The 24,982-nt window shown below is 42.6% G+C and overlaps 1 protein-coding gene across 1 annotated transcript; it reads right to left on the bottom strand.

Moving 5' to 3' along the window:
• Positions 1-459: 459 nt before the first annotated feature.
• On the bottom strand, positions 460-14,969 carry LOC121308036 (rho GTPase-activating protein 35-like). Its single transcript, XM_041240342.1, has 5 exons — positions 10,810-14,969; positions 7,657-7,801; positions 2,289-2,366; positions 1,216-1,347; positions 460-589 (listed from the first exon to the last, which is right to left on the bottom strand). Exons 1-5 carry the CDS (start codon positions 14,569-14,571, stop codon positions 480-482), a joined length of 4,227 nt encoding a protein of 1,408 aa, XP_041096276.1. The 5' UTR covers positions 14,572-14,969; the 3' UTR covers positions 460-479.
• Positions 14,970-24,982: the final 10,013 nt, after the last annotated feature.

The following is a 24,982-nucleotide window of genomic DNA, read 5'->3' as shown; positions in this document are numbered from 1 at the left end:
GGGACTAGCCTGGCTGCCCTTCGCTGTACCTTCAAGTGCAGTATTTAATTTTTTCAATAGCAAGTTTTCAAAAAACTGTACAGTGGTGGTATAAAGCTTTTTCGACAGGATAATTTGAAGAAGAGCACAAACATATATTTGGTTTCTCCTTTTTTGTCAGAATGCTTTACCTTACGCCTCTGTGGGTCAGTGACTTCATTTGTGTCTGCAGTCGTAGTCGGTCCACTGTTGCTCTCGTCTTCGTCAGCATTGTTAGCCTTCTTAAAGAAGTTCTTAATGTTCTTTTTATTGCATCAAGAGGACTACTGCCTGAATCAGTTGTGAGTCAATTGACTTAGCTTGACTATTATGACAACAGCACTGCTTCCTGTAGAAAACAGTAATGGAACGCCATTCCAGCTCAACACCACCATGATCTATCATCACCAATGGCTCCCCCCCAATGGGTATGAGCCCTTCTCACAACTCCTGTACTCTACTCACTTGTTCAAGTGGCTGATGACATATTTGAAGAGCTCCAGGTTCTCCTTGGGGAACTTCCTCAGAACGTCCTTGAGTGTGTGCAGCTTCTGCTCCCGGTCATTGATTTCTGTGAAGAGGAAAGAGACAGCGCGGTTCACCCACACCGTCGGATCCTTCTTCATGCTGGAACCTTCACGGCAGGACCAGCAGCAATGCCCACCCGCACAGGCTGTCTGCACGCAGATATACCTGCACCACTACCATAAACTTCCTAATAGCAGCGCAGGTAGCAAGGTTTTTATTATACCTATGCGAGTTAGTACATCATTTATGCACAATGCAGGTAACTAAGGGGTCTTTTAACATGGGTCTGATTGCTCCTTCACAATTTCATTAATTAATGCAACAAGTATTAGTGTACACAACTGTATGTATACAACTTTCAATTGTATATAGAAAAAATTGTGATTAAATATTAAATAAATTGGACTACGCTGCACACTTACTACTTGGTTAACGGTAAGGGCAACGTCTATTTGACAACGGTTAAAAACATACAGATCGCAGTTTAAATTCAAACTATCACCAGTCAAAACGATTGTGCTAATGTATAACGTTACACACTCCACCAATCTCCATAACTCCAATTAGGAGCACCTATCAGTTTAGTTAAACACCACACTTGAAAACCAGGCCTTTCCCTTTCGCGGTTTCACGTTCCAAAAGGAATAGAAAACAGGGCCCAGTACATACTGTGAGCCTCCACAAGCTCCGCCTGCATGCTGTAGGGCACCAGGGGATCAGGCAGCTCTGAGAAGAAGCTCTTCATTGCTCCAGCCACCGTGTTCACAGTGAAGTCCTTCTCCGCCAAGTCCAGACTGTGATCTGTAAAAACAGCAGCACAGGAAGGAGAAGCGTCAATGAAACCTCCAAGGATCTAGAGACAGTGTCCACACCTACATCTCCAGCGCTGAATACGTCTCGTAAGCAAGGACTAAACCAGTGGCTCGTAACTCTGGACCCTGAGCCCCTGGTTTAACTGAGATGTTGTGTAATTCAGTATGTTAACGTAACATTATTCAGCAGGTTTCACTTGACTTTAGAAAGCAAAATGAGTTCTATAGGGTGATGCTAAATGTTTGTCTATAGCTGTATGTAATGCCTATCGAATTCAGTTCAGATACCAACCCGTACCCACTGTTACTAAGGGAAGAGGATTGGAGACTTCTCCACACAGAGTAGTATGTGATGGGTTACCTAGCCATCTTGTTGGTGCTACTAGGAACTGGGATGAGCATAGGTGGACCGAAAAGGCCTCCTCTTGTTCGTAACTCTTCTTACATCCTTATGTCATAGCAACACTTTTACTACAGGAGCTTTATACTTGTCAAGCTTCTGGACCTTCCTTCTTAATGACATGTTTGCCTCCTTTATAATTGCAGCACCCTGAGAAGTGCATTGAAGAAGTCTGAACCATGGCATTAACCACAGCCTCTATGTACTGGACTTCTCTGGCCTGCGCACCACGTTATTGGATCCTCAGCTGATGCACTATTGCACTGCTAACATGTCATTGTAGATCTAACTTCTTGTAACCCTAGCTTGTTGCATCATAGCTCATATTATACTCTAGTAGTGTTATAATTTGCAATTACTGTAAACTACACTGTATTTAAATATTAACCTTGTAACCCTGTAACACCTGTAAGTCACCTTGGATAAAAACATCTGCCAAATAAATTAAATACAAAAAAACTAATAATAATAATAATAATAATAATATAATAATAATAATAATAATAATTCAAGCAGCCTGCTGCCCTTACCCAGATCAAACTGCCTCTGCATGCTCTCCATCTCTGCCTTGTTTCCACTCACTCGGTAAATTCCTTCAGTGCTAATCCCTTTAGAAAACAGCAAGAACAGTATTTAGTTAACTGCATTCAAATGTGCCGTGGTATTGACCCTTACCCTAAAGGGTAAACTAGCAAAGGCTTTACCTGGCAACGATACTGATGGAAAATGATCAGTACACATTTTATTACAGGTTTTACTTACAACAACAGAAAAAAAAGACTGTTTGGGATTCCAGGTTGACCTTTTAAAATCTGTCACTTCACAAAAAACAAACCACCCAGTTTAACTACCTTCAATAAAACAAGAATGCAAGAGATTAATAGAATTGCTGTACCGTTAAAAAGCTGGAAGAAGATTCCCTATCACAGTTCTCTTTGTCTAGTTTACGTTTTTAGACACAATGGTGTTCCTGACGTTGCTAATCTGTAAATTGTAACAGTCTGGAAATCAAAAAGATCAGCAGCAAAACTAATTGAGATAATCTATAACTAATCTATATCAATCTTAAAAGGTTAATCCCAGGGTTGTCCGTCTGTCTGTCTGTCACTGGGAAGCTCTTTGTGGATTTCCTTTTTGCACGTAACAGAGCAGAAGGAGATCAGAAAGCCAGCACAAGAGGTTCCCTTTCTCTGCTCCACCAAACGTGTTTTCCCGTACAGCAAAATATCTGTCCCAGCACTGAACTAGAAACAAACAAATAAAATGCTGTCCCGTTCCTCTCCCAGAGGTCCTCACAAGGTTCTCAAAAGGTGTTTGTTCCGGGGGCCTGGCAACCAAAAGCAAGGCTACAAGCTGCTCAAGAAAATGAGGAGCCTCACAGACAGATCAGGCTGCATTGATTTCCCTTCTGCCAATCTATTAACCCAAAAGCTTTCATACTCCTGCAAGGTAGCTAACAGCGTAGCGAGCCCAAAGGCTTTTAATTGCTACCGATGGGGGAACAATTCCCAGACCCGCATGCTCAACGGGAAGACCCCCCTCCCCCTCGTTTTAGACTTTCCGAGAAACTGCCTAGAGCTGAAGGATGAGAAGGGAGCAGGGCTAGAAGTGAGGGACCTGGAAGGAGGTGGTATGGACAGAGGGAGGGACTACCAATAGATGAACTCGCACTGTCAATTAAAAAAAAAAAAAAAAAAAAAGCCTCAGCTCATAGAATAAATAAAATCTTCACTGTCCCAGTATGCGGGACACACATGCCTAAAAGACAGATCTACAAAATCAGCAGACAAATACCTTCCCTAATTCGGCATCATGTTTGCAATCCAGGAATTTGTAAACAGCTGGGTTTCATCATGCAGCTTCGCAGTATCACCTCTTCTCTACTCATCCCTCACACTCCCTCTCTCTTCACCTGCCCCCTCAATCCCTTTACAACTCTGGTCTATAGAGATTGCTCCCCCCCCACTAACTCCTGACACATCGACAACATATAATCTTGCAACCCTGTCCCTCCACAGCATCTTCCCACACCAGCCCAGGAGAACTGAAGGTCACGTCCAATGTGGTGCTCTCTGTGGAATTCTCTGTGAAGATCTTCAACTCTGTACAGCAAGAACCCGAACCTGCACTTCCTTGACTGTGGGACCCCTGTCACCACGTGGCTGTGCCTTTACCAGCTGAGACACTTAGGATGTGTCTCTGTTTTGTCCACCTCTGATGCATTTACATTTTTGCATACATCTGGAAAATGGCTTAAAATTGTGATGAAACTTTGCATTAACATTATGCAGCATTGAGAGTATCAGACAGTGTTGATACCTGGAGGTGGCTGTCCAGCCATCCGTCTGCATGTCACACATTTAAAATCTTTAACACAAGAAGTTAATCCACATACTGTAACATCAGTCCCTTTACTGTATTTTAACATGACACCAACACCATTGTCTTACCTAATAGGATCTAGCTTTTTAATACCTCCACATGCCCAATTACAATTAAGCTAGTCACTCCCAATTCTTGTTCTATACATACAATATATATATATATATATATATATATATATATATATATATATATATATAGGTCAACTTTGTCATACTGACAGATGATAACTTTGAAATTACAGCTGTTGTGCTACTGACATAATTGTTTGCGTTATTTCCATGTCAGCTAAGCACAGTGGTATGAAAAGGAGCGGCACACAATTGATTATGTTCTGTATAATAGTCAACCACCAATTAAACCAATGCTTTCCTACAACTTGCACCTATGAACAGTACACCGAGCTCTGTGTGCCTCACATACAGCTCCCATGCTGCAACTGCAAGCAGAGGGTGCTCTAGGTAAACTCAATAACCCCCCTAGAGATACGCGGCCAGCCGAGTCCTGCCAGACCGCTTTATCCAGTTCAGCGCGGTTACTTATCTAAAGATCTTGCTGCTAACTATTACAGGAAAAAAAAGTGTGACATTTTTCTACCTCATTTCAGTACCAGGCTGAAAATTGACACCTAGGCATGATTAGTGGATATTGGTGGTCTTTTAGGCGCAATGTGTTTAAGCAAAGAACGAAATCAGATCATTTTGATGTGTGGTGCAGTCAACGGATTCTGGACGCACAACTTAATAGAAAACACCCTAATCAGCATTTGATATTTCTTGAGATGCCTGACTTATGCAATTAAACTTCCAGCTCAAAATCCCTCTGCAATTTCAACCTTGTACATGTGAATGCTCAATTCAAGGAGGTCAAACAACAAACAGCCTGTAATCCAAATTCTCTAGAAATCTTTATCGTTTTCCAATTAGAAATAATTCTGTTAAGTTCCATTGTGCAGTAATGCTCGATCGAAAGAACTAGGGTTTGGGGATCCAACGACTGACCAAAATAGCAAGAATCAAACCAGATTTAGTTGTGCTGCAGTGGGATTAAAAAATTAAAAAAACCTAATACTTCTTTTTTTTTTTTTTAAACCCACTCGTCCGGCTATCCAAGGTTACCATGAAACACCAGACAAGTCAAAAAATTGCTGTTTTCCTTGTTTGGGAAAGGGTTGCTGCTGTTTTAACACCCACTTTTATTTAAAAACAAAATAAAGTAATCACATGTTGAGCGCTGCCCAGGTTTAGACAAAGGCCTTACATGCACATGCAGACCCAAGGATCAAGCCACTTCCTGGGACGGGATGTGAGGCGGGGGGGGGAGGGGGTGGTGGGTGGGTCCCCACCCCCCACACACACACACACTCCCTCTCCCACTCAGTTAGAATTGTGAATGAGAGAACACACGACTCTCTCTCTCTCCCTCTTTCTACGACAGGCAGAAAAACGTCAGGAAAAAATCCAGGTTTCTTCTAGCTTGTGTCGAACATCACAGCGGTAGAGAAAGTGAAAGAGATTAAAGGATAGACAAAACGAGAGACTGAAAGAAATGGAGAATGTAAAGCCATTTTTGGCGAACAAGGGTAAAAACTAAAAGACTAAATGCATTGCATGTGCAGAGGAAATGAGAAAAGGAACCAGACTGTCAAACGATTCCCTAAATCTTACCTGTTTAACATTTTCTGTTAGCTACACAGGTCTGAAATGAACAACCTATTTTTGCATCTTGTTGTTCATTAGGTTAAAGAAAGTTCTGAGTTTCCATAGCATACCATTCTGATAAAAATCAGTTAGTTACACTTCCTACAGTGGTTCGTTTCACGAGCATCATGTCCATCAATCTGGGAAGTAGCTGGCTGGTTAATGAAAGGAAGGAAGCCAGTGAAGGGGTGGGGGTAATTTCATCCCCCTTTTGAAAGCATGGTTGGACAACTAAGATTTCATTAACCTAGTAACAGATGCCACTCTCTCACTATACTCACATTCACTATAACATGTTTGTCTTTCGAAACTCCACAATGACGATTTTTGGCAGTATTTTGTGAGCTACAATCTAAGCTGTTCTCTAGGTTATCTTCAGACCATGCATGTACGGATTATAAAAGAAAATAAAACACTAGGAACAGACGTGTGGAAGACTCAAGCTGCAAAGCTTTCCACTGTCACATTTATTTATCTTATATACCTTGATTGTTTTCATTGCTCTATAGCAAGAAACCTTATGCTGTCTAAGAGCTTTGAGAAAATGCTTTTGCATGTTTTGCAGAGCAAAGAATAAAATGTAGTTTCTCCTCTACAACAACGATTATAGAGCTCACCAACAAATGTATCCGATTACTTGCCCAATCAGCGCCTTCGTATCACACCCCTGGGGCAGATTATGTTTCTTGATTTGCGTTTCAGTTTCATAACAACAAGAGTTGGGGAAGAACAACAAATAAGACATTAGCTCAAAAAAAAAAAAAAAAGATTAGCCACTGGGAAAAAATGAACCTAGAAAGATATATTTTATTACTGTTTAAAAATGTACTGTCACGTTTTCATGTCGATAGGATCAGAAGATTAGTGCTGCACTACTGCTAACAGTTTGTGTCAGTAAGTACATAAACAAACCGGACTGTGAACTAGGTTTACCAAAAGATAAATAGTATTGTACCCAGAATTTAGGAACCAGTTCCCGGAATAACTTAGGGCTGTGAGATTTAAAGTGAAGCCACAAATGCTAGGTTATTGGAATTAGCACCAACTTGTACAGTTAAACATAACCCAGCTCCCTCAAAATTAACCCTTTTGAAATGAATGGTGCAATAACTTCTATACTCCGGAAAACTCTCTTCTGGCATGATTTGTAAAATGTAAACAGTGCAGACCCGCACGTGTCACGTGAACTTTCCTTTCTACGTTCATAAACCAAGGTTCAAACCACGTCGATTAAATGCATCGGCATAATATAGAAAGTACAATTTGAAATTAATCCAATCCATCCTCCACCCCCCCTCTCCCCCAGGGTGAGCTATGAGAGGTGTGGGAATGTCAGTGCGTTCTGTAGCTAGGGAGCAGAGTGTCTGCACAGCCACGGAGCGGAGATACAAAATCAGCATGCGGATACCAAGCATTCCACTAATGAAGAGCAGAGGAGAGACCGCAAGTACGGCAACCAAAATCCACAGCCCCTCTTATTTCATACATTAAAAACGGCCATCCCACAAGAATTATTCAATTGTATTCATTTATTTTTAGAAAGGCATCCCAGTAGGAAGTTTAAAGACTTTTTGTACTGAGGCCACATTTTGTTGATCCCTGGTCTGGCTTTAATAAAGCTTTTACTCTAAAATACAAACACAATATCAATAAGTGAGAAGTGACAATGGATTCCTTCTAATTCTGATTTTTTCAAAGAAAAACATTTTTGGTACTGAAGGTGCTAATGTTTTTTCAGAGAATTGCCTTTGAATTAGTAATAGAAGAGAAAACAGACTAACGCTATACATGAGCCACAGACACACACCACTGTTACCTGTCGCTTCGATGTATCTGATGCACTTCTCGATGAAGAGAGGAATGGGCCGCTCTGCCGATACCACGTTGACCAGCGGCACCCCAAAATAGTTGCTCTCCATCGGGGCTTTGGTAAGCGAGTGTCGAGGCTTGAGCCTAGTTTTCTACGGGAAAAACAAAAAGTACTTTAGTATCTACTAAGATGCATAAACAGTGCCCAGGTACTGGTATTTTATTATGGGCCTTGACAAGACTGTTTTAAGAAGGTTTTGTGTAAGTTCATTACAAGGTTTTTACATTGTTGTTTGGTTTAGTTCATTCATTTCAGAAGTCAGTGACTGTTTTTTTGCTACAGTCTCCATAAATTCAGGTTGCATGAATCAATGTGACCGTTACTGCCACTGAATACATTTCAAGCAGTGTTTCAATATTCAAATATTTGTCCCAGATTGGCCATTACTTGACCATCATTTTCTACATAACCACACAACAATAACACAAGAGCACGCTCAGACACCTGATGTGCCATCGCAGTTTTGCGTGAAACTGCTCGTACCAATATAATACAGTTCGGAAGAGCCAGCTTCGCAAACATTTCTCAAGGAGTGACTTTATTTGAACGAAAACACTGAAGGTATTGAGAGAGAGAGAGAGAGAGACGTCTGTTGGCATGGCAACTGTTTCCGTTTATTCTCAAATGTGTATTGCGCCGCAGGTGGCGTCACCCTGTCTGTATTCTTGAACATTCTCCTCTCATTCTCTGCTACTGAATCCCTCAGGCAAGGTGGTATTAAGTATTGATCCTGCTGATTATTCTCAGGCTGCCACATTTTACACCTATTTTAATTGTTCTGAAAACTATCAGTTCTGAGCTACCCATGTAATGCATGCCTTTCATTTATAAAGCACTGCCGGTTCACCTGTTTGCCTGTATTTCGGAAGGGGCCATGCATTGAGCACATCTATGATCACTATTAAAGTTTCTAACCCTTTGTATGTATGTGTACTTATATAAAACGTAGGCAGAGTTTGATTTTAAGGCTTGTATTTGGACAGCCAAGCACTTCCCACATACACAGTGATAAATATATTTTAACAACGTATTGTACTGGTGTGTGCTGGCAATGCAGTGGTACATTACCTAAAGATCATAGGCACTGGGAACCAGTGAACAGCACTTTTGCAATGTGTGTAGCAACATACAGTATCTCTGGTGTCTTATCAGTGCTCACTGTACCAGTGTTGAATGTAGATGATTTTGGTGATTTTTACTTCAACATGGTTTATAATTAACAATTAAAACATCAAATAAACTTAATTTAAGCAGAAATGGATCCTGATCACTCTTTTAACTAGGGGTGACCAGATTTCCAAAGATCAGAACTATGATATATGGATTTAAAACAGTTTTAAAACTATACAATGTTTATGCATGCTTCTACAAGAATGCTGTGCTGTTATCACATTAAAAAAACAAACAAAAAAAAAAAACTTTAGAAATCCTATATGGACCCAAAAGGAAACACTACTACGATGGTATTGACAACCAATTCATACTGTGCATCTACTGCAGGAATACTTATCTAACCTGTGCTCAATGTACAGCACTGGCATTATGGTGTTGTTATACTAATCTACATGGATGTGGAAGCAGAAGATTAGTGGTCTTTTAGGCATACTGAAATCCAGGGAAACCTTCCTCAAAACTGCTATGATCCAGGGAAAACAGGGACAGGTGGCAACCCTATTGGAGATTACAAATAAATATATAAATAAATAAACACACACTAAACTGGGTTTCCAAAAATGAGAGGTATGGCTTCATTCCAGCCAGCGAAAAGCAGGATAGAAAAAAAGAAAAAAAAAAAAAAAAAAGACAGGAAGAGCTGTAAACTAGGGAGAAAGTCGCAATCTATGGAGGGTTATTTTTAGTCACTAATTGTTATCTGAAAAAGTTAGAGGTTAATTCTTGCTACTGCTAGAATCATAAATGGAGTTAACGCTTGCTTCTGGAGCTCAATGGAAGTGTTTCCGCTCTCTCCCTGGGAGAAGTCCAATCTTTCTCCCCACCCATTTCTCAGCCATCTCTGCCTCGCTGCCCTGTGTTAGGCATGTCACTCACATTCCGCAGTAGCTGTGGGGGCAGGGTCAGCTCTAACTGCACGCTGCACAGGCACACACAGGCGTTTAGAACCAACAGCACCCACCCACCCATGCACGCACAGAGCAGTTCAAATTCCACTGCACGCACACGCACACACACACACACACAGGCAACCAGGCTGACTGAATGCACCTTGAACTGGTCTGACCCACAGATGCACAAACACACAGAAGTTCAAATTCCTCTGCATGCACACAGGCATTCAACGTGAAATATACATTTATATATTTGCGATTCCTCAGGCATAAAAAATCCACAAGGTAAATTGCAGTGCTTTAAGTTTGCATTCCATATATTGTATTTTTTGTATGTATATTTCTTTTCTTCATAGAACTGACTGTGCTGTACTGCTACATTTCAAAATGGTTGAGCACACACTGTTGATTTCGCGTTTGTGTTGCAAGCTCTCACACAGAAGATTTCCTAAGCGTTAGTCAGAGACAAACAGCTGCCTGGACTCAAGACTGACGTTGTCCAGACTTCGAGAGTGAAGAGAGCAGAGTTGAAATGAACTTAAAAAATGGGAGGGAGACAAGCCTGACTTCCTTAAGACTAAATATCTTCAAATATCAATTTAATGTTTTTCTTTCAATTCATTCTGTTCCCCAAATAGTTGATATCATTTCCCTTTCTACTTTCAGATAAGTTTACCGCTACTTAGGTCAGCCCAGTCTACTGATCCTTCATTTTAAAACATCACGCTATACTGCTGGCTAACTGTTAATCACTCAAAGGTGCTAAATTTAGAAATAAAAAAGAATTAAATAATAATCAAATTACAACTGTTTCAACTTTTTCAATGTTGAAATGGGTTTTGATTCACACTCTTTTCTCACTGGGTGATAGTCTCCCGTTTGAAGGTATGGGCTGATCGTGATCAAATTATACATTATCCTTGTATAGGTGGGAGGCCATTGAAGACATTGTGAAATAATTGTCATTCAATGTCAAGTTTCTTTTAGCATTAGCGCCTCTGTAATACACATATAAACAAAACAGTAAGCCTACCTTGGTGGTCCTGCGAAGGCTCTTGAGGATGTTCCTCCTCTTGGGGTCCTCTCCCTCGTTCTCGATCACCGAGTTGTCGCCCTTGTTTGGCCCGCTCTCGTCCTCTGCCTTCTTCCTGGGCGGTCCTCCCAGCTCGTCGTCGCTGCCGATGGAGAAGCTGGTGCGGAAACTGCTGAACTTGCCCAGCAGCTTGGACCGGTCTCGGTACAGCCGAGGCTTGGCGCCAACGGAGGAGAGCTTGCGCCGACGCTCCAGCGAGCTGCTGTCCACCTCGCTGTCCGACCCGTTGCCCCCACCGTTCGAGTGCGTCTTGTTGGTGTTGCGGACCGTGATGATCTTGCCTTGCGTGATGCCGTCAGGAATGGAGTAGATGGTGTCCTCTTCGCTGGGCCGAGGCTTGGCCACTGCATCCATGGGCTCTGCATAATCTGAAGGGTCGTAGCCTCCGTCCCCAGGGGCCCATGTGACCGCCGATGGGAGCGAGCGCCTGTGGCTGCTTGGGTCCATGAAGCTGCTGAGGTTGACTTTGCGGAAGTCGAAGTGGCCCGCCGGCTTGGGCCGGACTGGCGGTGGCACCTTATTGTTGAGCTTGCTCTCAAAGGTCCTGATCTCCGAGATGAAGGATAAGGTGTCAGTGGCTTCCAGTTCACAGGTGGATGGGAGCTTGACCCCACCATGAGAGGAGAAGGTACCGTCCTCACGGAGAGAAGCATAAGGAGAAGAGGGCTCTATGTCATCCTCCGAGTCCAGCAGGGTGGTGACCGGGCTGGGCGACCCTCCTCTAGGGGAGTGGAGGCTCTCGGTGGTGCTGCAGGCCTCCGCCACATTGTCGTACATGTGAGTGGCTTCCACTATCGTCTTCTTCTCCACCACATCTTTGAAGAAAGGGTGGAAGAGGTCTACTCTGTGCTGCTGCTGCAGGAGCAGGCCTCCACTGCCGTCACAAACCACACTGGCAAACCTCCCTTCGATCTCCTGGGCTAGTTCTTCGCCTTGGCTCAGCTGGTCCCTGACTGCCTCGCAGTCGGTCAGCTCAGACTGGCTCTCACCGACGGCTAGGAGTTGCACAGGTATGATATCCGGGATCTCGCAGAGAAAAGCGCACAGTGTGGCGAGCGAGGCCTTCCGCTTGGCAGAGTACACTACGATGTAACCATGCACCAGCCGGCTCTTGCGCACGCTGAAGGAGGAGTGGTAGGAGAGGATGGAGAGGTCAATGCTCTGTCGCTGGCCGCTTACTGATAGCTCAAGGTGGACTGAGCTCCCACTGCTGGCAGATGACTGGGAAGGCCTGCAGTGCTGGGGAAGCAGGAGAGGGGACAGGAGTTGGTCCACGTCGTACGAATCCCCGCACATTACACACATAACGATGTGCAGGTCTGCTTCAGGGTTCTGCAGCTGTTGCTGCAAGTCTTTAATGCTGGGAATTGGATGGTTGAGGTTCCGTTTAGAGTCGAGCAAACTCTTCAAAACCTGGTTGATCTGCTTCTCATTCACGCTACGTCCGTAACCCATGCCTGTTGAAGCTGGATCTAAAAAAACGCACTGCAGCTTGCTGGCTACCTGCTGGCCCTGGAAAATCAGGCTGCGAGTAGTCTCTCCACCTATGTCTCCTACAGAACCGACCCCACGCTTTGTGACCAGGATGAGAGTCATGGGGAGCTGTGCCATGTGGTTGTCCCTCCTGCCCAGAGTGGATTCCCGACTCTTTTCTATGCTCTCCAGGACGTAGGACAAGGACTCCTTGGAGTTGTAGAGGCAGAGGCAGCCATGAGGCTGGAAAGAGGCTGTCTGGAAAGAGTTAACAGGTAGGCGAACGTTGCCTTCAATGGGCCGCAGCGAGAGTTCATACATCTTTCCGTCCAGCACGTACCGGTCGTCATTGGTGCAGAAAGCCCGGATTTCATTGGCTAGTTCTCGGGCCAGCCCGTCCTTGCCCAGGATGACCAGGTTGATCCGGTCGGCCTTGCTGTCTCCCGACGGTGTGTATGACTTGTGGTTCCCACTGTCCTGATGGTGGGGCCGTCCCAGGAAGCGGGAGGCCAGAAGCTGCTCTATCTTGCTGTCCCCACAGTGTAAGCTGCTGGGGCATGTCTCCTTGGTGGGGTGGTAGACAAAGTGGATGTGCTTGAGGACCAAGGCATCACGCTCTGCCTGCAGCTTCTGCAGGGCTTTGAACCTCTGCTCCTCACCCAGGACCTCCTGGATGGCCCCCATTTTCTCTTTGCTTGGCTTGGCATCCACCTCCAGCTCATAGAAAAGCTCAGAATATTCCAGGAGCAACTCCTGGAAGTCCTCCTTTGCCCGCTCGATGATTTCCTTCTGGTGCCGGTTGTAGATATCCAGATACTCTGGTTCCTCCAGCCACTGATAGAACTCCTCATTCATGATGAAGCTGCGTGCTTCTTCCCAGGGTTTCCCAGCCGTGATGAAGGGAGATGTCTCCAAGCTCTCCTTGAAGAGCCGCCGCATCTCTGCCCGCTTCCGTTCATTGCGCAACCTCTGCAGGTGGGCGTCATAGACCTGCTCAGCCACCACAGTGCCCAGAAGGTCCAGGGGGATGCGCTCGTCCTCCATGTTGTCTATGTGCAACGTGGCCTCCCATGGGGTCTCGTCTAAGACCACAAACCAGTTCGGAAAGTCTCTCTTCGTCTCCAGTAGGTGCTGGACCCGGCTCCAGCTGAGGCGGTCGATCTCCTCCAGCTCGGGTATCAGGAAGTTCAAAGCTTGGGGCAAGGTGCCGAGGTACATCTTGCGCCGTTTCTCTATGTGCTCTTGCTTGAGCCTGTGCACGTGCTGCAAGAAGAGCTTCTTGGCCTTCTGCGTGCCTTCCAAGAAGACGTATTCCTGGTACTCTGGGGAGGACTGCATCCTCCGGCTGATGTTGGGCCAGTTTTCATTGTGGTTCTTTACGATGCGGCTCACAAGCCACTCGTAGCGGTCCTTTGAGGTGGCGATCTGCTGGCTCTGCTGTTTGAGTGCCTCAAAGTAGAGGATGATCTTGGGTTTGCCCCTGCTCTTGTCTATCAACTGCACCAGCGTGAGGAAGGCCAGGTCCACATTCACATTTGAGCGTGCCGACGTCTCCACCACCTGCAGATTCTTTTTGGTGAGGGCGAAGGTGTGAGAGTCCTTGATGTACCGTTCCACGCCCTCATCACATTTAGTCAGCACCAGGACCACAGGCTTCTTGGTCTTGGCCAGCTGGTTGTGGAGGTTGTTGACGAACTTCAGCTGGTCGTCGAAGTTGCGGTTCATTCCACGGCTTACATCCACACACAAGAGGAAGCCATCCACCAGAAGTTTGCCTTCAGGCATCTGCTTCTGCTCAAAGTCCTGCTCCAGCCCCAGCTGGTCTGTGCAAAAGTACATCAGCTTTTCTGCTGAAGCCAGTTTGGTGGAGGCAGCCCGCTTGATGTAGGGTTGCAAGGCTGTGCTGCGGTGGGGCTGGAAAGTTTGGTCATCAATAAACTCTGTTTGCTCCACCACGTGCATCCGACACTCCCATCCCTCCTCTACTGGCCTCATCACTTCCCCCCAAAAGAGGAAGTGGTCATTGTTGACCACTCGGCCCCCAAAGTCACTGGTGCTCAGCACCGAAGTGTGGTCCAGGTAGAAGTCATCGGCACTGGGGCGGACAAAGCGGTTGCAGAGGCAGGACTTGCCAACCCCGCACTGGCCCTTCTCCTTCTCCGTCCCGGACAGACCCACCACGATCAGGTTGTGGGTGGGCGTCCGGGCATCTTGCTTTTTCGCCATCATCACCGTGCGCTGTCACTCATCCTGACTTGCTTTGAAGCTCTTAAGAATGCAAGGATGATGGGTCCTGTTTCCATGCAATTTTTTATTTGAATTGCAAGGTGCGATGCCCTTTCTATTAGGTTTTCGGTTTATGTTGCAGTTTGTGCAAATGAAGGAGCGGTAGTGTCTAGGAGTGCTGGGAATAAAGGGGAGGGAGGATAGGTATGCAGGAGAGTGAGTGGGTAGGTGGGGAAGTAGGAGGAGGGAGAGGGGGAGACTGGTGGGATTATGGACACAGGCAGGCAAATGCTGTAGTGTGGCCCATCTCTTCTTCTCCAAGGTAACGCTGATTAGGAGCAACGGCAAACGGCTTCAGTACTGACCAGACTGAATTTGTCCTTAAGGAAAAAGCAAAAAAGATATGAAAATTAGTGAGTTTGAATGAATATTTAGAAGAACAAGAAAAATACATACTGTCAGCCCTAAAATGATGCATGTCTGTTTGGAAAAATGATTTCTCTACATAAGGTCTGGGTGTTCGTGTGGGTGCAATGCTCATGGACAATATATTTTTTACAAAAATAATGTATTTTATACACAATATAAACCCTATATCTTGAAGCAGGTATTATGAAAAACCAGCATCCAGAATATTACTTGCATATATCATCCTGTCTGACTGACACATAGGCAGATGCAGACATGATCTTTACTGACCTCAATGAGATCATCAGAAGAAATTAAGTTTTAACCTTTTCTATACCTGAATGGTAGGAGCATGCTAGTTTAGCAACAAAATACGGGCCAATAGACCATTTTACATCATGAATAATATCCTAGTAAAAAAAAAAAAAAAAAAAAAAAAAAAAGAAAATGATATTTTACACACGTTTGGCTTGTTTTGAGATACTGACAGGCTCAGAATTTTTTGTAACCTCTTCACTCATTTAAAAAACTGCCTGCAGAGATTAAAATAAGAAGATGGTTTTTGCACAGCTGTTTGAGCCATTCCAGGTTTTAACAGGAGCTTAGACATGCCTATATTACACAGTGTGGTTTATTGAGCTCATAGTAAAATCTGGTTGCTCTGCAATTGCACCTTGGACCATTCTTGGACCTTGGGTCATTCTGTAGGGCAAATTTCCACTTCCGGCTTCTCTGAAGTCATTAGCAGTGGTCAATGCCCATGTGTCCACTCCTGCACACTTTGCAGACGTGGCCCATGGAACTGGGTAGGCCACTATGGTGACCCCTTTTTGGAAGTGTGTCTACATGAGTATGCAAGCTCTGCCTTGTTGACAAGACCATCAATCTCAACTGGTTAGACCCTGTGCAAGTACTCAGAATAAAACCAACAAAAACGACCATTTGAAACATTCTGCTTCAAAGCATCCAAAGAATCCTAGAGCATCCCCACGCTGTGCAGCACTGATTTCTCGCTGGATCGGTTTTATTTTGGCACCTGAGATTTTAAGCAGCTCAGCATAAATTAAAGATTAGAAATGATAGATCATCTAGTTTTGCCAACAAGACATGCCGTTATAGTGGCTGGCACATCCCGGTAATGAGATCTGGGGGAGCGCAGTAGAAGGTTTCTGCAAAGCTTGCATCTTTTATTTTTTTTTATTTGTGCACTGTATAGAGGAAAGGTAGCTTTTAAATATCCGAGGTAACTAAGGAAATATACTCTGGGGGACCATGTGAATGCGTCAACGCTAATGCACAGACCAAATGTGCTGAATGTTCAAATCACTAACAGTGATTTGAAGAAATGTAGAAAGGGTAGTTAAATGTATGTTAGTTTCAAAAGGCTCTGGCTCCCAGCTACAATATTTTATACCGTGTTTATTTGCACAGACATGGCATACAAGACTGCCATAACCTATAAAAATAAAATTAAAATATTTAAAAAAAAAAAACTACGACAGCAAAGGAGGACGTATCCAAAGTGTAAATACAATAAGCCTTGTTAGAAGCAATAAGTAACCGAATATAGTGAATTACATTCTATTTTAATTCATATCTGATGGGTCTGGGGAAAGAACCATTCCATTCCAGGGTTCAATAGGTAACACAAGCTTGGATTGGAATGTTCATTGTGGCCGATCGCTGGATTACACAACAGAGTAATGCACGCTACAGTATTCTGAGTGTTGAGTCTAGCTCTTTGTTCCCTCAGCAAACCAACATCCCAGGCCCACTAAGAGCCACTGTGGAAAAACAGGGGAAGCAATTTACAAGATTTGCAGGATGAGGTCATTTGAAGTGGTTTACATTAGAGACTTTCATTTCATTCCATTCCCTCACTAACACTGTCTTACTCTGTTGAAATCTTAGGCTGTGGATGCCCCACTAGAGAACTGAAGATACAGTGTGCTACAGGAATTATCGCTTGTCCATCAATCCTGGAAAGCAGGCGCATGACAGGCACTTTCTCCGTGATTGACCAGGTATTCCGTGTCAAAGATTTCCTTCAATCTTACATGTCACTCTGTTTACTTGTGCGACGACTCCCATGTGAAATTTACACAGATCTGGAGCATGAAGAGCAGACAGCACTGAGCCCCGTTTTACCTGGCTGCAGGTAAATACGCAGGCATGCCGACTAGTACAATCGTTAAAATCAAAAACAATATTGCTCAATAAACAAAATCTACATCAAGAACAACAGTGAAACCGGTTAAAAAAAATCTAAACTAACAGTAGAATATCTTTAACTCTATTAACAAAGCTGAGCGTTTAACCTTAGGTATAATGTACTACCCACCGCAAGCAAGATTTGTAACCACTATGCAAAAAACAGCAGAACAGCAGTGCACCTCTCAATAGTTCTCACTGGGCTTGTTCCCCTCGCAAGATCCGGCTCACTGGTCATACACTGCAAGCAAGTAACAACTATACAAAAAAACAAAAACAAACAGGCCAGTCTGCATTCATAACCGAGGGGGTCACAATCCGTAATGGCACAGCATCCATTTCCAATTACATCAGCAACAAAAAGTACAGATCCAATTCCAATTAATTTTAAAACTCCAGCGATACAAGTGACCACACAAAGCAGGATCAAGCAGCAAGGAGTTCTGCACAGCTCTCCTACCCTGTAATACACTGCCACTGCTGGGTGGATAGCAGGTTGAAGACAATCCAACAAATAAAATCTGATTCAAATCCCAACATCTGTCTAGAAACGTTGGGCAAATGTCCAAGCTCTTTGACAAATAGGAGCTGCATGCAAACAAGCACTCACATCCCTGTGTTCAACACTGAAAATGCATTCCCCAGGAAAGAGCCAGCCTGCCCTCCTCCCTCCCTCTCTAAACTGCATTACCACAAAGCCAGAGACGCACTGGGAATAGGAAACCTTCACATATAGAGCACATTTACTTTGCTGGAAGGTTTATAATGGAAAGAGGTGGAGAGGGGGTGTGCACTCTCTCTCCTCCTGCATTGACAGCAAATATCCAAGGTTCTGTCTGCTTTATGGATATTAAAGATGGTCCCATGGCGCTTTCCACAAAAGAGAGGAAAATACTGACTGGTGGCCTGATTACATTGCTTCCCCTCCCCCATTACATGCTAATATACACCCAATCACACTTGGAGATATGCACACACACACACACACATATTTCAAGCTTCAGTCTTAAGAAACACATACCCAAGTCTACAATCAGCATCAATGAAGTACATTTTCTGCAGGGTTAGGCACAGGTACCTTTATCAGACTACTTCAGAAATGTAATAGAACCTGAAGTATTTAATTTCTATCCAGGTCTTAAAAGTAATTGATTACACCAGCTGCTGTCAGTGACCTCAAGGGGCCACAGCAGTGTGAAGACTGGGATTAAAAAGGAAATACCACCTTTGTTGTACACAGGGGCAATTCATAACCATGGGTTGAAATCAGGGGCTGTTATAAAAAAAAATAAAAATAAAAATACATAAATAACAACGACAATAATAATCAAGTACGCACCCTGCGAAAAAATGCTCTGAACTTGACTTTTTTTTTTGACAAATTAAAAAAAATGTGTTGAAGGGGCCAATAGTATTATAAAAGTAGTTCATGATAAATTAGAAATAATAAAATTATTTCGGGGGCCAGGGACAGCAGTCGTTGTTGGCTCCGCAACTGGGTGAAATACATTACAGAACAGGTCTTCTAGGATTTGGTTTCAGGGTTACAAGCATACGGTCACAGTAGATGGAAAAAGCTTTTATGAACTTGTGGACTTCTGTACACAAGCAAGTCATTGGAAAAGTGATCACGATGCACCAAACTTGGTCAAAGCCATGTCAAATTCCTTCATAACACTGTGTGCTTTCCTACGTCAAATATATCAACCTTCAAAATAACAAGACACTAATTTTCCTCTGGAGTGTGTTTTATGAATGACCCTGAAGGTATAGATCTGCAGTACCAGTTTGTACTGCAACGCTTAGGAGTTCATTTAATAAACACTCCTGAATACAGAAGCTAAACAGAGCCTCTTTCTAATGCTGATCTGCAAGGATTAAAATCCCCATCTATGCTTTCTGTTCCCTTTCAAAAGGAAATATATACTGTGCATCACACACCTGCCCCACAAGTTCAGTAAAGAAGCACGTTAAGCGGACTTCTAATTGTGTCTCTGTTCAGCAAAGAAAACATGGGGGAATGTTACTGCTAACGGATGTCCATACCAAGCCATCACCAGATTGGTCAGTGATGTGATGTACTTCCGCCCATCCTGCTTTGGGAACGGGTCAGAAAAAAAATGAAAGGCAGCTCTGATTGACCGCCAGTGCGGGTCGGCTAAATTAGCATGGAAACGCATTATCAGGGGCAGCAGAGTTTTGAACCCAGGTCGAGTGGTGCGTGGAAACGAGGTACATGTGAGCACAACAGTGCAGTGTTGTCAAGATCTCTTCTTGCTTAGCACACAGAAATCCACAGACAAGCTCTAACGTGCCTGCTACTCAACAGGAGACACTTCTGACACACACGGGGCAGGAGCAACTTTCCCAGCACCCACTCCCGTTTTATAGCACTGCCTCACTGCTTTGGACAAAAGTGATTAGGTCCTAGCAATTGATGTAAACCATGCACACTGGGCATTTAAAACACTAATAGTAAGTAGCAGATGAGACTACTGCATAGCAGTTTCAGACATTCCTGTCTTAATCAAGGGCTTAGTTACTCATAAACCTGTGATCTGAAGCATATGCCAAACAAAACTAAAGTACATGAATAAGAGAATAGCGAAGACTTTGAACAAACAAGTGTGTCGGCAAGATAGCCAGTGTTAAATTAAGAACATACCCTTACTTGACCAACTGGGCTGTAATGATACAGTACGGTCACAAGATGATATGTATCGTAATGCAACATGCATCAAAATACATGTGATGGTGCTGATGGTTCACTTTAATGAAGGGCCATGTTGGTAAAAGAGCTGAATTAAATGGATAGGGAAAGTATGTAATTCATATATTCATACCAACTATAAAAAGACTGGACTTGGATATTGTGGCTAGCTGACAACAACATATTTAATATACCAAACGTTTTCTTTAAGATCTCCTAGCATTTCGAAACACGTTTTTAACCCCTTAAAGTTACATGAGGAATTAAGAGCTTGTTTCTTCTTAAAACATTTCTCAGTTTCTACTGAAACAATTAATGATATTATACACACACACACAAAGGAAGAATTAAATCTAGACTAAATGAAATTCATAAACACAACATTTAATCAATTTAAAAGATCAATAAATATGGCCATGAATACTTGGCTAGTTTCTTATAAACTGATTTCTGTAAACCGTCAATTATGTTAACAATACAAATAGAATTGTAAAACATAGCCAAAACAACACTTTGTGTAATAATTACAAGTAATTACATTGAATATTAGGAAGTAGATACATGTGAAGCGTTGGTCCACACTGCCTGTTTACCTTCCATTTTGAAATGTTGATTTCTCTAAACTGAGATGATCTAAGGCCTATCCACACTATGCCTTTAAATCATATTAGTTGCATTTAAACCGGCTTAAAAGTGCTCAATACGGTTTGCATCCACACTTTCTTTGTGTATCCTCCAATATCCCAAAATGCTTTGTGGTATGTTTGGCAAAATACTCATAGCAGGTGCCTGAAGGACTTGCTGTCAGTGTACACTCTGCACTCTGTATTCATTTTTAGGCTTAAAAAAAAATAAATCTGGTCAGTACATCTCTCTGTTAAACTAGTGGGGGAAAATAACAAAAGCACAACGTTAAATTAGGCGACTGCAAAAATGAAATGCGAGTTAAAAGTAGGATCGGGGATGAACAATTCACGCAATTTGTCATCTCTGTTTGAAATTAAATTAAAAGGACACCAGAATTCGGCTCAGGCAAGATAGGAAGGCAAAAACACGGACTGTTTTAATTAACAGAATCAGATCAATTTGTTTAAAAGGGACGTCATCTGATTAAAAATACAAACTAAAAACTTCAAAGCCCTACTTTTGTGTGTGTGTGTTCACATTTACTTTTTCAAAATACTTGTTTTATTTCTTTTTAGCAATATACTCCTCTATTAATATGAAGCAGAACACATTATTTAAAAAAAAAAAAAATACACTGCATAAAAAATAAAAGGGTTCCAGTTAGTTTTGGTAGAATTTTATCCTGAAATATTGCAAAAACTGACGGGAGCGCTAACCCTTTACTTCTCAACCGCTGACCGCATCACGTGACCTCAACACACGTATTCTTCATTCAAGATCCATTTTGACCCATGCTGTGCATTTGGTCTTGCATCATGACTTAACTACCTCTATGGTGAAATACCATGCAAATAAACGTAAATATACACAATGAATCATCACAGCTCTACAATTCAACAGAGAGAACATAAATGTGTTCAAGGTTCTTTTTGGCCGTCACACACACACACACACACACGGTTTTATTTCATTAACACGAAAGCCTGAACGTTGAATGTCTGTCCAGATACTGCCGGCTCTGATTTGCTTTTGGAAAACGGATTAGCGCAATCCCTGTGGATTGCTTCCCTCCCTCCCTGCCAGCTTGCAGACTCAATAGATTGGATTGTCAGAAAGCCGGGTACAGCTCTGTCCCACAAAAGGCATTGACTGCTGCAAGCGAGATTCAAATCAAATTGGGACCGCAAGCTCTCCTCACATATCAAAACAGCAATCTCCACTCCATCGACTTCAACAGGCATTGAACATGAGCAAAGAGATTTTTCCGCAGAGCCCAGTTTCACTGGATCAAACGATTTTGTTTTTTCTGTCCTAATAATGGGCTTTCCCCAGTCCAGGAGGAGCCATTTGTTACATTAACGCGTTTCAAAATGATTTCAAGGCCGGCTAAAGTACACAGTGATGGTATATGAGCCTACTGCATGGCATCTTCAGTATGACACAATAATGAACATTGACCCAACCCAAAGGCCACTCCTCCCTGTTTCGGAAACAGCTGTGAGTAGACACCGCCCCATTCTTGTAAGTTTAACCAACCAGCAGTCAGACTCCTCCAGCAGTGACATCAAGGAACTCTGGGCTTGTTTTTAGGTCAGTTCCACCAAAACAGTCCTATGCATGTAGCAGGTATGACTGCATTCCAGACTTACAAGAAACTGCAGTGCATTATTTGGTAACGCAGCCCAAGCAGGTGAAGCAAAAACAGCGGCAAATTAAAACACAAGCAAGAGCTGGAAATGTGGAAATGGCAATTGCTTAAAAAAGTCGCTAGAGCTATGACTGGACTGCAGGGTACATGTAATCAGTACATTAGAAAAGGTGAGGAGCCGGCCATGAAATCCCTCTTAATTATTATTGATCTCAACAATGATTATGTCTCTAGAATATCAATTCCAATTCCTTGTTTTGTGGGTCAATTCTCAGCAAGTTTGCCTGAGCAACCAAACGACATTTGCCCAATTGTGTGGATCAATAAAGTATTGCTTTTTGGAAGATCCTATTCTGTATTTACTGGTGCATTGTGGCAAGACTTTTGCAGAGAGTAATATTGTCAAAGCAGATTCAAGAAATATCTTTTTTTTTTTTTTTTTTTTTTTTTTTAGGATTTAAACTCTTTAAAAAACAGTGTGTCCCACATAATAAGCAATATAGAATGAACTAACAAACTGCTCAAGGTGCGAAAAAGCAAACAAACGCACTGTATGAATTTAGTTAGTTCAACTGTTTTCAAAATAGTTAAAACTGTTTAAATGCTGTTCAGCATTTTAAAACCAGGAGGTTCAACTAGAAAAACCATTGAGAACCGCTTGACTAGAGAGGAATTCTACTCTTGAAATTTAAATTCAGAGCAGAGTACCTGGTAGAGTAGAATTTCTCTATGCAATTCAGCCCTGAACATTTCTCAGATAAGACATACAATGGCACAAGTCTTTCTTGCAAGGCTAAACAAAATCCATATCATCTTTAGATGTACCCAGTTCTTTTTACACCAGTACATAAACATGCTCAACCAAAAAATGTTACAAGAGACAAAACCCCAAAACTTTAGTTTCTTAAACAGTTGCATACAGTTTTCTGTATGCAACAGATTCAATTACAGGACTGACACAGCTATCTGAATGCACTGGTATTATGAAAAAAGACAATACTATTTTACAGCAGAGCTACAGAACTCAAGCTTTTAACAGGATATGACTAGATGACTGATCTAGTGCACAGCCCTACACACCCTATATAAAATGCAAGTCATACACAGTGCTGCATCCTGGACTACAGCGAACAATATAGTTTTTTATACATTACTTCAATTGCTGTGGTTGATTATCGTACACTTAATACAATGTGTTTATCAGTGGATTGTTTACTATAAGTACACAAAGTCTAACATGCATGAAAACTATGAATTGTTTGATTTTATGCATAATCTGATGTAATTAATGCAATGTAGTCATGTACAATCATATTTGTTATTATTGCTATTCATTTTGGTGAAATATTATTCTGTCAATCACAGGCGTCATTTATAAGGGCGTCATTTACACTAAAACCAGAGGAAACCAGAGTTATGCTATTGCTGCCAATGCATCGGTTGTTTTTAAAAACGAAGCACTCTTTGCAAAAGACATCAGACATCGGCCCAGCCCTGGAATGCAGAATGACTCGGTGGAATATAAATTTTGCCAATACCCACCCCATCAATCCTGATCAGACACCTCTGTTTCCTAAACTCTGCCCAAGACTTCTATAAAAACAGCTTTGCTGGCCCTGCCTTGTCCTGCCTGCAGTACTGTAATAATTACAAATCTTGCCCAGGCTTTACTCAGAGCTAATGCCAACTAATCTGGCACATAAAAAACAAAATCAACAGACCCATCCTGCTGTTTAAGGCTAGTCTTTAATTTGTTGGAGAAATAATCCCTGGAATGTCACAGTTCATGGTTATAACATATGGCTGTAATCAAACCTACATGTTCCAAAGAATATCCAGTTATATACTGTAACTCCTCACTAGATACATGTGAAAATGAGAGTGTGGCATACAGATGGCAGACTGGGTGCCTCCATACATCCCCTTGATTATAACGTTTTAACGTTCAGCCCAATGTGTGAATGGATCACTAGGCAGACAGAGTCAAAGAGAGACAGACAGATAGACTCAACCTCCGATTCAAGCATTCAGTTATTTGTGCTAAAGGTGTTCTGACAAGTTGCATCACAATTGGAAAGGTTATATGCAAAGTATGATATGCTGCCCCACTGTATCCATCACCCCCTGGGACATGCGTGTACAGCAACAAATGTTTGCACATCCAAACTACACATATACGCTATATAAACTGAATTGAGTAGCTATGCTACTTTTGTGGCATATATATTTTGCTGATTTTTAAATGAAGTGAAATTAGTGAATACTTCTTGCCAGCAAACATCTCATGTTTTACAATACTGCAGCTGAAGCATGAAGGGTCATCTATAAACACACAATGCTAACAGCAAGAATAGTGGGACAAAAAACACACTTGACTAAACATCTGTTTTCCCAGACATATAACAGCCTGTGGTGAATGACAATTCTGCCAGTAGAGTCCTAATCGGAATGCCAACAGTCTACAATAAATAACTGCAATTGTGCCCAATTTAGAAACAGCCAGCATCAATTCTAAAGCCATTGCTTTCCTGTACAGACAGGTTGTGTGGTATGCCCCATGTAAAACATGCATACAAGAGGAATCTTTTTGTGCTGGCGAACCACACCCTTTTAAAACAAACAAGACGACACGGATCACAACAACCTGTCCCTTGTTTCATCGTTTCTTTACGGGCTGGTCAGAGCTGGGTTTCTACGGGTTCTTAATGAGCAAGCCTGTTGCTTTATATAACTTGCTTTCAATTTCTACTCTACAGCGTTCAAATCATTCTGATGGCTTACTCTTGCATTGAGGGGCCATTTTCTCTAAA

Source organism: Polyodon spathula, unplaced genomic scaffold (genome assembly GCF_017654505.1).
Source record: "Polyodon spathula isolate WHYD16114869_AA unplaced genomic scaffold, ASM1765450v1 scaffolds_86, whole genome shotgun sequence".
NCBI classification, from domain to species: Eukaryota; Metazoa; Chordata; class Actinopteri; order Acipenseriformes; family Polyodontidae; genus Polyodon; species Polyodon spathula.
The sequence above is the reverse complement of the archived record's forward strand: the minus strand, read 5'-3'. Positions and strand labels throughout refer to the sequence as shown.

Bases quoted from the DNA above. Each gene is read 5' to 3' on its own strand.
- LOC121308036 (XM_041240342.1), bottom strand. From the start codon at position 14,571: ATGATGGCGAAAAAGCAAGATGCCCGGACGCCCACCCACAACCTGATC. The intron at 7,802-10,809 runs GTAGGCTTACTG...TTTTTCCCGTAG, and splicing joins GCCTTCGCAGGACCACCAAG to AAAACTAGGCTCAAGCCTCG. The intron at 590-1,215 runs GTATGTACTGGG...TCCTCTTCACAG, and splicing joins GGAGCTTGTGGAGGCTCACA to AAATCAATGACCGGGAGCAG.